Source organism: Sinohyriopsis cumingii, chromosome 12 (assembly GCF_028554795.1).
Source record: "Sinohyriopsis cumingii isolate HCF-2022 chromosome 12, ASM2855479v2, whole genome shotgun sequence".
Lineage (NCBI taxonomy): Eukaryota > Metazoa > Mollusca > Bivalvia > Unionida > Unionidae > Sinohyriopsis > Sinohyriopsis cumingii.
This window is the reverse complement of record NC_142972.1, coordinates 12,220,598-12,232,757: the sequence shown is the minus strand read 5'-3', so window position 1 is coordinate 12,232,757 and position 12,160 is coordinate 12,220,598. Positions and strand designations below refer to the sequence as shown.

The following is a 12,160-nucleotide window of genomic DNA, read 5'->3' as shown; positions in this document are numbered from 1 at the left end:
CATCATTATGCACTGGCAAGTCTTTCCAACTGTTCCAAATATGATAGACCAGACAAGCAAACGTTAACTGATGGACAATGCCACAACATATTATGCCTGATTTAAGATGGGTGTATGCTTGATATGTCTTTCTATATGAAATTAAAGATAAACAACAAGTGGAATATAAAGAAAAATACACTTTATCTCCACAAAGTCATTAATATTGCCAAGGCCAACTGAAAAACATTTTAATTAAAGGATGGCATGTAACAAACTTCCTTAAGCAGCAGAATATGGGATGAATTATTCTATCCTATGGTGTTATAGAAAAACAAAAATATTTATCTTTCACTGTGGCTAAATGTGCTGATGAAGACATGACATCAACAGCATCAAAATTTTGTTTGGTATAACAGTATCATTGTAAAAGGGATACATATTTCAATAAATTAAATAAGAGGTATTGAAGTTGCTAGCCTGGCCTACATCTGCATAGCATAATAACCAAATGCAAAAGTAGTTGGCCGAGAAATCGGTGTGTGAATAATGCTTTCTGAAGAAATTTCTTCCAATGCTGCTGAGGGCTGTTCCATTAAAACATAAATGGGAATCAGGGAAAGCACTTTTAAAGTAGGGTACTCACTCATAGATACAATTAGAAATGTCTTATCATTTTAATATGAACTCTGTGAAATCAAAGTACCTTGGCATACATTTTTTTAAAAACTGCTTTCCCTGGGTACCAATTATGTTTAAATGGAACAGCACTGATCACATGTGTTTCTAGATTTCTCTACTTTTGTATCTACATCCCTATCTAATGTCCAATCATGAAAGTCCTTTGTGCCAGGATGTTTTCTGTTATTTGGTCAATTTCTATTTAGCAGCCTTATAAGATCCATTTTTTCTAACAGTTGTTCTATTTTAGGAATGGTGGCCATATTTAATGTTTGATCTTTCCATTCTTGCACAAATTGTGTTTGTCCTTTATGCCAGAATGCTTTCTTTCAATTTTAGTCATTTGTGGTTTGTTTCAAGATTTGTCTGTTTTTAGTTACAGCAACCATATCAGATGGTCAGTCAACATCATTTGTACCAACCTCAAATCTGTTCAAACCGCTCCGGTGGCCTAGTGGTTAGAGCGTCTGCCTCAGATGCGGGAGGTTGTGGGTTCGATCCCCAGCCAAGCCATCCCAAAGACTAACAAAAATGGTACTAACAGTTGCCTCGCTTGGTACTCAGCATTAAGGGGTTAGTGTTAGGACTGATCGGTGTGGTGTCAGGATAATGTGACTGGGTGGGACATCGTGCTACATGTCTGCAGCATGACGCCCCAGTGCTAGACATCACTATAAACTGCTACGCTGCAGACATTGTAGTGATATGACTGAAAAGTTGTTAAAGCTATGTTAAAAATCCAAATCACACACACACACACGCACACTCAAATCTGTTCATATGCTCTTTAGTCAAATTTGGCCAATTCTGTTCAAGAGGTTTTGAAAACTAGCTTAAAGTGTGTATATTGTTAGTAATGTTGGCCATATTTGTTGGCAGATTAATACTTTTTGTGAAAATATGAAGACCACATACTATGAAGCCTTTTATCAAGTTATTTTAAGTAGCTTTGAGACGAAGTTGCTTATACTGTCTTTAACAATGGCCATATTTCAAGAAAGAGTTGACATCAACTGTAAAGCAATAAAAGTCCTTCACTCCAGTTTGCTTTCTATCAAATCTGACTTAATTCTGTCAAGCATTGTTTAGAAGTAATTGATTTTTTTCTTCTAATTTTAGCAATAGTTTATACAACTGATAGTGGATCGGTATTATTCTTACAACATTAAAAGGCCTTCATTCTTGGTTGATTTCCATACAATTTTATAAAATTCTGTTGAGCTGTTTTTGAGAAATTGTGCAGATATTTCTATTTTGATAACTGGCCAATAGCCATCAACTGAACAAATTTGAAATACTTTAATGCCAGAGTGTACCTTGTAAAATCAAATGCAAAGTGGTCAAGTAGCTTTCAAGAAGTTGTAAAAACACAATTATGAATGGACGGTGAGTGATGCTCTGTTGATGAAGGACGACGTAACTCGCACACTTGGCCTTAAGAACAGGTAAATTAAAAACATATGCTTACTCATTAGTTGAACAATCACAAAATAATTATCTTTGTATTCAACACTATGATTCCATATTTTTCTGCCCATCAGTTTTTATGCACCTGTGTGCACATTCATATAACCACGTGATGCAATAATTGACTGGTCCTATACCAATATCAAAGTAACATGTCTTACGATAGATTGCAGGGTTGTCATCCATGTTAGGTCTTCCTCGGGCTGCAAGTAAGGCTGCTCTGATATCTGCAACATCTTCTTGAGGCATTGTGGGCAAAAAGGGATTCTAAAATAAAAACAAGTAACCAAAAAATTATGCGAGCTCCGGTATATGAAATCAAATTCATCCAAAGAACCACATACCTTGCAACTTTGGCAGCTGAATGTTAGAAGATAGAGGAATATGAGCCACAACAAGATTTTTAAGCATGAGAAATAAAATCCTGAAATCTATAACACTTCAACCTAAATCTGAATGCATCATATTCTTTGATCTCTGGGGGTTTATTAAGTGTTAACTCCAAGACATAGACAACAGTTAGTATTAAGAACACAATCATCATTTTTCTACTTCAATCACTGACTTCATATCAAATCTTACCAATGACTTGTAAAGCAACCGTTTCACTGTAACAACTGTTCACTTTTCACCAATGTCCCCAAATGTTATTCACTTAACGCATTTACTCGCAAGTAAACTGCAACAGAATGTAGATATAAATGGACATTATGAAATGATTATTTTGGGGTGATGTCTGGATGAGAAATGTAACCAAGTTATTTGATGAATATCAAACATAAAATACAAACTGACTCTTCTTTTACAACTAACCTTCTTATAAATAAGAGACTAAACTGAGTCTGATGTCACTTACATGGAATGTATTACCACCTTTTAACTTTCAGTGCTAATACAGAATTGACCACCATCTGCTTAAGAAACAGCTTTATTCCTTGTCTCACCTGCCATAAATAAGACCCTAGTACCCTCTCGTGTACATACTTTTACTAAAAGAATGCTACAGTTTATTGCTCTCTATTTGTGAACTACTTATGATAGTACTCAATGGTACTGAACTCTCAATGTATGTACTACTTATAATGATACTCTATGGTACTGAACTCTCAATGTATATACTATTTATGATAGTACTCTATGGTACTAACTCTCAATGTATGGATAAATGATAGTACTCAATATACTGAACTCAATGTATGTGCTACTTATGATATTACTATATGGTACTGAACTTTCAGTGTATGTACTACTTATAATGATACTCTATGGCACTAAACCCTCAATGTATGTACTTACAATAAATGTGGAGATTGAGTGACCAGTCAGATGTAGTATGAAGGGGAGGGGGGGCATGTGGCTTGTACAGTAATGATACAGGTGTTGCATCCAGGGGGATATTTATGTACAATAATGATACAGGTTTTGCATCCAGTGGGATATGTACAATTATGATACAGGTGTTGTATCCAGTGGGATATGTATGTACAATAATGATGCAGGTGTTGCATCCAGTGGGATATTTATGTACAATAATGATACAGATGTTGCATCCAGTGGGATATTTATGTACAATAATGATGCAGGTGTTGCATCCAGTGGGATATTTATGTACATTAATGATACAGGTGTTGCATCCAGTGGGATATTTATGTACAATAATGATACAGGTGTTGCATTCAGTGGGATATGTAAGTATAAACAGGATTTAATGACATATCAGCACAATCATGGCAGGTGGGGGGAACAATGATTTTATGAGACTGGGATAATTTATTCATTTATTTCCTTTTATTTTAATTTAAAGAAAGAATTCCTTTGTTATCTTTTTACTTATTGTGAAACCTCTAACTTGACATGACAGAGGATGCATCAGGCATATTATACATTTCCAAGCCTACATGATAGGAACAGTGATTTTCAAAGACTGGGATAATTGATATGTCAGTGATTGTAATTTGTAGAAAGAATTATTTTTGCACACTTTCACTGATTCATTTTATTGTCTATTTTATGTGTTTTACATCACGATACTTCACTCGTGACAATAACTACATCATCACAGTCCATACTAATACTACTTGATGCCATTATTGACTTGTGATAGCTTTAATGAATAGTCTGTTGACAATGCACTGCAATGCAGTTATTGTGAAGCATCTCGTCAGCAGTAGGAATAAACTATTTTTCATCTGGTTGTCTTAAACCTTGCTAAAATAGACTTCTTGTCCACAACCAATGGACATCTTATACTGTTTGTCCGGAAATAATCTGGCATTACTTGTACTAAACTCACTGGGTGATACATACTGCAATATGTATTGTATCAAGTCCTTGATATTGTTATTTGTATTGTATCAGTACACTCTAGCTCTCCCACAGCAGTGCTCAAAAGGACTTGACATGGCATTTCTAACTCTCCCACAGCAGTGCTCAAAAGGACTTGACATGGCATTTCTAGCTTTCCCACAGCAGTGCTCAAAAGGACTTGACATGGCATTTCTAGCTCTCCCACAGCAGTGCTCAAAAGGACTTCGCATGGCATCATCCTAGCTATTCTCATCCAATTAATTAATATGGGAAATGGTGATTGTTTATCTCCGACCACTGTGCCTTATAACAGACTCTGTAATAATCTGCCTTTAGCATAGCTTTTCCATGTCTCTAAGCAGGACTGTTAACCATTCATACAGACAAAATTGCTCCAGACATGTAAAAGGTGGTGGTCAAAAATTCCGGGGAGGGGCTAGGATTATTGAAAATTATGTTTTTTGATTCACATATTGAATTATAGGAGGTACGTATATAAAAGGACAGTGCTTTCAAATTCTTTTGTCCAAGTATAATAGCCTTCTCACACCATATTTGGGACCCATGACCACACATAAAAACTTAAGCCAAAGCTTAACTATGATGTTTAAATGACCTTAGCAATACTTGCAGGTTATAAGGAGAGTAGCAATGCATGGGTATGACTGGGAACCTTTTACTAACTTTACAGTCCAAGTCGGAAAGCAATCTTTCATTGGGTTGGGACTGATGATCACACACTAAAATGCTAACCATGCCCTTAATCACTGTTAATGATGATGACACCAATGCAGATGGCAGAATGAGTAATGCCTATGTCATACCAATGCTATGAATGGCATGCATTCTTTAACTTTACCGTAAGTGTCTCAGGCTGTGTTGCCAATCTAACCAATGGCTGCATCAGAGTTCTGTCTCCATGTAGATTTCTAAGAACTAGGTCACAATGCACCAGCAAACACAACACTCCCTGCTGTTGAAGGTCTAGGCCAGGTGTCACTGTCAGGAAAGCAACTTGTTTCCCATATGAATTTTGAATCAAGGCTTGTATTATTTCCTGAAATACAATGTTTTTAAAGCAATCTGAATTACATTTTCTGCTATACAGAGCTGAATGAAGTTTGTTTGAAACAAAATGTAAAGAAATCAAAGCTCACAGCCCAATATGAATGACAACAATGATAGTGAGTGATACTACCCAAATACAGTGAAGGTGAGTGATACTACCCAAATACAATGATGGTGAGTGACACTACCCAAATACAATGATGGTGAGTGATACTACCCAAATACCCCAATATGAATGACAACAATGATGGTGAGTGATACTACCCAAATACAATGATGGTGAGTGATACTACCCAAATACCCCAATATGAATGACAACAATGATGGTGATACTACCCAAATACCCCAATATGAATGACAACAATGATGGTGAGTGATACTACCCAAATACCCCAATATGAATGACAACAATGATGGTGAGTGATACTACCCAAATACCCCAATATGAATGACAACAATGATGGCAAGTGATACTACCCAAATACCCCAATATGAATGACAACAATGATGGCATGTGATACTACCCAAATACCCCAATATGAATGACAACAATGATGGCGAGTAATACTACCCAAATACACCAATATGAATGACAACAATGATGGCGAGTGATACTACCCAAATACCCCAATATGAATGACAACAATGATAGTGAGTGATACTACCCAAATACCCCAGTATGAATGACAACAACGATGGTGAGTGATACTACCCAAATACAGAGATGGTGAGTGATACTACCCAAAGACTTATTCCAGATACAAGCAATTTTTATGTTTTCCCTTGGGCAAGCCACATGGCATGTTTCAAACAAAGGCTTTGACATCATATTTTAACTGTACCATATACAACCTAATACTCACATTTATAAATCTGAATTTACCATCTCATGGAGAAATGTATTGGTTCAGAATCACAGGCTATCTTGAGAGTTTAAGTGCTTTAACATGCTGCATTTTTACAAAATACAATTAACTGCCTTTAACTGAGGATAATACTCCAACTGAATTCAAATTTGGTGCAAAAAGCTTAAATGAAAAACAAGCTGAAATGTTTAATGCGAAATTTCAAATACATGACGGAATCAAGTCTTTACTCATCTGAGTTCATACAAGTATTGATCTTTTTCATGCCTTCCCTTATTTTAAATTTAAAATGTGACACTTCTAGAAACATCTTGGGCTGAAAGATTATTTCAAGATCAAGGGATGAAGAATGTGTCAAAACTGAGAAGCAAAAGTAAGCAAAACTCTGGACTTTTCATCTAAGCTAAGCTCAACTGATCAAGCAGTCTGCTAATCAATCAAAAAAATTAATAAGATAATTTTATATGAAATTATGTAATGATTCTCCTTGAAGTGAGAAAAATGATGATATCCTACTTATCAAGGTCAAAATAATGGATGAAATGGTCATTATCAAGGTTATAATAGTTTTATGACTGAATATGATAAAATGTACTTATCAAGGTCATAATAAGCTTATGATTGAATATACTAATATTTATCAAGGGGCCCCAAGTGGCCGAGTGGTCCAACGTGCTTTCCGTTACGGATCACTGTTATCTCACCTCTGTCTGCGTAGGTTCGAGTCTCAGATTCGGCCAATGTGGGTATGTGAGAAAGCTTGCCAGTAGCTTCTCGAGAGTCGGTGGTTCTTTCTGGGGATTTCCCTGGTTCTTCCTCCACCATTAATACTGGCCGCCATGTATAGCCTATCTTGTGCTGAAAAATGGCGTTAAACATTACAACAACAACAACTATTTATCAAGGTCCAAATAGTTTTGTCTGTTTGCAAACACAGATCATACAAACTCACTCACTTATAGACAATGATCTGCTGTTGTATAGTGTGCTGGCACATCAGGGTCTATATTATATGCTCAAATGAGCACTTAACAGAAGCCAAAAGATCTTGTTTTTTCATTGAGGCAAACAATTCAATGAAATGTACAGCAGCTGTATAAGTATTCAAACAAATATAATATAGTCACTTGAAAAAGAGAAGTACGTAACTGTGACTTACTTTAAAGGCAAGTGAAACTATTTAAATAAGCATACCTTATTTCACAAACTGATATTCAACAATGTCAAAAATATGAAACTATAGTTATGACCTACATTTTCTACCAGTGATTTGTTCTCCTCAGGACTAATTTATCTAATAATTATTGCAAGCAATATCAGAGAAACACAACTAATGCAAAAACAAATGCAGTAAAAACAATACTGTTCTAAAACTAATACCTAATCTAGCCTGTTTTACAGATAAGATGTAAAAAGTTAATGTTACTACAATATATTAAATTAAGAAGTTTAAAAGCTCTTACCTTGTTCTTTAGGTGCTCTGCATTTGTACAGTAGTTTTGTAGTGACTCGATAGCCTGGAAGTTAAATATCTATCATAATTTATATGAAATTTTGTCCAGATATCAGAAAATATATCCACTGCCCTAAAAGGGAAACACTTTAAAGACAAGAAGAACCCATTTGTAGATTTAGTCTGTCTTTAATTAGCTAGAAAGCATACAACTTTAACATGGTGCTTACTAACACATTTAACACTGACCTTAACCTTTACTTCATGTAAGCGTCTTTGGACACCATTACTCCATTCTCATGGAAGTGCCTTTCGACACCTCTATCTGATTTGCATAGAAGCGCATTTTGACATCTCTACACTATTCTCATGAAATTGCAATTTTTAGCTGATTTTTGAGGTGCCAGCTTCGAAGAAAATCCCCTATTAGATACTACATTCATTGATGTGAATGACCATTACATCAGATCATGTGGTTGCTATTTAAGCTCTAGTTGTAATCTGCTATTTAAAGTAACTGGGTTGTATTCTCCACTCTCCATAATGGAGGCAGCGGATTTCATTCAGTACTTTCTTGAGTTTCATGATTAGACTGACTACTATGAAAGCTTCAATAACTTAAGTAAAGGCTCAGATATCGATGTAGGCAACATTAGTTTTTATAAATTATCACATTCAGATGATTTAGTGATGTAAGCATAGACAAATAACTTTTAAATTTCGTGCATGAGAAATAGCAGCTATGGTTGGTCACATGGCTTCACTGGCTTGACAGGGAACAAGCTCTCTCAAGATTTTAAAGCACATAAAAAAATTCTTCCCTTTTCAAATGTGTGAGTTTAAACTAACTGGCACATTTTCTAGCATATCACTGCTTTCTGAGTGCGCAAGCTCATACCAATTTTCCAGGATTCATGGTCTCATGTGCTCTGGCTGCATCTCTGTTGCATATTATTGTATTTGTTGTTTTAAGTGCAGTCTCTACTCTTGAGGATATTACTATAGGTTGATAATGATATTATGGCCCATGTTCACAAATCTCCATTATATGCACAACTAAAATTTTAAGGTACATGTACAACACCCCCCTACAAGTGGTAGCCGATGACTAAGCCTTATAATTTGACATTACATCAGCTTACCACACCACCAATTCCTCCCTTAATGGTCATTATCAAAACCCATTGCAAAACTGGCAGTATGTACCTAAAATACATCAACAGCTAATATTTAATAAATTATAATAGGCATTTAACTGAATTACCTAACTGTAATGACAGGTCATTGGAAGGTGAGTGGTCAAATATTAACCATCAATCAAAAATTAGTGAGACTACTAGTAATAGTGCAATTGTGTACCAGACAACTGGGTGGATGGATGGACAATAGGGTTGATGGATGGACTGACATGAGGATTCCTATAGTAAGCTAAAAGTCTCTAGCTGATGAACTTTTATCTGTAACCATTCATGTGATTCAATGCATTAATACACAGACCAGAATATACCTTTGGTGAAAATTTCTTTCCAGCATGATCATGTAGAGAAGCTAGAGTTATCTCCCTATGAAGAGCTAGGCACACAAGAAGTTCAGTCCCTTTGTCAAAGACAGTCGATTCCTGAAAAAAGTTTTTCTCAATTTAAAGAAGATATAGTTCTTTTCCACAGCCATCCACAGCACTTCACCTTTTTATATGCCATAGGAATATACTATAGAAATGTAAAACTTGCGATGTGCTTAACGTAAACTAATATACCAACCATTGTATATGACCTTGTTATATGCAATGTTTGATAGACAACGAATGATGCATGATGGATGCAGGTCCATGCTATTAACTTACTTGGCCTTTCGGACTGGAACAGATTACAAATTCATAAATATCTGCAACAAATTTATTTTAGCATCTTTTGTTTTCCATGTTCAATTTCAGAACTTTTTGTCAAACTTAATTAACATGAAAAATGAAAAAAAGTCTGATTTTCAAAGATAGGTGCACAGAATATCATAAACATTCATTAAATTCAAACTGGCTAAAATCAAATGCATAGAAGGTGATACGTATACACTGCTTTCAATGTAAATTAAAACTGAATCATGAACTTGCTATTACCAACAAACAATTACCTACATCCAAAATTTTTGAAGAGTGAAAATACACAATAACTAGCTAGATTCCTTTATAGTGAAATGGAATTTGTGCAAATATAGCGAATGATTACGGATTCCTTTAAAGTCAAATAAAACTTGTGAAAACATGCTATGACTGTTACAGATTCCTTTAAAGTCAAACAGAATTTTCTAAAAAATACAGCGATTAATTGCAGATTCATATACAGTCCAATCAAATTTGCCAAATGTAGTGACTGGTTCAAGTATATTTTATAGTCAGATTCATTAATAGTTTCTGCTCTACAGTTTCATATTTTGCATGGGGTTTTGTTCTAAATGAAAAAGTATTACCCAGATTTGTTTCATTGGTTATTCTGGTTATTTAAGAAGGATTTTGTATATCTTAGGTATTGTTAAAATAACTTTTAATTCCCTTTATTTTGGTGTATGATTGATGGGTGTAATATGGGTTATAAAGTATACAGCTTGGCATTACTTCAGATGTGCACCCTTCTAGCTTGTCTTTGTCAAATACATCTTATTATTGTATGATTTATTTTTGGTTATAATGCAGAAACATTGAAGTTGCAAGCAACTAAACATTCCTTCTTAATAATTATTAGGAATTCCTCCACAGAATAGTATTCACAGCAGCAAAGTCCCACACAAGCCCAGCCTCCTCTCCCTAACATGATGAAAATGTGAGCTGTTTAAAACAATGCACATTGCATTTTCTCAACATAACCAATGTTATGCTAAAAGACATAAACATGAGTCAGAACAGAAATGGAACAGATTAGGTTCTCAACGGTCAAAGAGGAAACGTTTTCTAATTCTTGTAACACTTTAGCTTAAATCTTTATTTTAATGTATGATTGATGGTGTAATTCGGGTTATGGAGCATACATCTTGGCCATACTTCAGATGTGTACATTTCAAAAGACTGCAAACTCAGGTCATTTTCAATTCCTAGATTTCATAGCTAAATTGGCTAAAAATGAGCTGATAATTATTTTATGTTTTACATATTTTATAATGCATTCACTGCACTTTTAGAAGTCAGTATTGTTCGATCAGGCAAAATTAATTTTCCCTCTTTTAATAACAACTTAAGTCAGTGTAATCTGAATCAGTTCTGGCTCATCTTTCAGATGTTAACTTCATAAAGTGCACTGTTTCCAACTTTACCTTATACTGGTCTCTCCCTCAAAAGTATATAACAACTGTAGATTGGAACCATAGTCAAATCAAAATTGTGAAAATACACAGAGACTGGTTAGATTCCCTTATACTCAAATGTAATTTGTTCATGTTATTACCACTTTTATTACCTTAACTGCCTCATCCAGCTTTTCAATGTTCTCTCCATGTGCCACTTTAGTCACAGCATCTCGGATTCTTGTGTAGTCAGGTCCACACACTATGTAACGGTCTGATACTTCATTTACCTGTTGAAGAACCATAGATGTGCTTAACAATGTACATGTCAACCCCAGGAATTTTTATCTAATTAAAGTATTCCTTTTTTCTGATTCATTCTAAGTGGCATAATTATTACTGTTAGGCATAAATTTGTAATTTTGCCCCATTCCAAATTCTACTGTCAGTACTGTTGAAAAACACTCAACATTTTCCATATGAATAGCTATTGTTGCATCAATTTTAAACCAAGAATAGTACTTAAGGAATGATCAGGCTTTACAGCTTCTGCAAGTTAAAGAACATTTTTAAACCTTTGGGTTGCAAACTCAAGTTACGCTTTGCTTCCAACAAATCTACACACATTCTATTGAACATGTATGCATCTGTAGGCAAATCTTTTTTGGTTCTGTGTGGTTTTACACCATGTCAGCACATGACAGGCTACATATGGTAGCCAGAATGTCTGGTGCAGTAAGAATCTGGAAAGAACCCCAACCCATGGGAAGCTATGGACATGCTTTCTCACATACACACATTAGTTCAGCCAAGACTAGGAACTCATGCATACAGAGGTAAAATGTGTGAGTAAATCTGTAAAAGACAACACCTTAGACCACTCAACCACCAAAAACCCCTGTAGGCAAATGCTGGGCTTAAATTTCTGACTAATTAAATCTGATGGGAAGATTAAGTGCAAATCTTCTCCTATTTCTGTTAAGTAATAAATATAGCATGAATTAATCCTGACTTCAACAATAAGTCACCTCTGGTTTTAAGCTATCCTCCATACACAGTCCTCTCAAAA

At 35.2% G+C, this 12,160-nt stretch overlaps 1 protein-coding gene across 4 annotated transcripts in view; it reads right to left on the bottom strand.

The window, feature by feature from the left end:
- LOC149786011 (E3 ubiquitin-protein ligase rnf213-alpha-like) overlaps nucleotides 1–12,160 on the bottom strand; it is a 353,460-nt gene that overhangs the window by 56,407 nt on the left and 284,893 nt on the right. For all 4 annotated transcript variants that reach the window (XM_089976308.1, XM_089976310.1, XM_089976309.1 and 1 more), the window contains exons 72-76: nucleotides 11,265–11,381; nucleotides 9,329–9,439; nucleotides 7,832–7,885; nucleotides 5,294–5,491; nucleotides 2,289–2,394 (exon numbers count right to left, since the gene is read on the bottom strand). In XM_089976308.1, coding sequence (XP_089832434.1) covers nucleotides 2,289–2,394; nucleotides 5,294–5,491; nucleotides 7,832–7,885; nucleotides 9,329–9,439; nucleotides 11,265–11,381 — 586 coding nt within the window. The remainder of the gene's footprint in view (nucleotides 1–2,288; nucleotides 2,395–5,293; nucleotides 5,492–7,831; nucleotides 7,886–9,328; nucleotides 9,440–11,264; nucleotides 11,382–12,160) is intronic.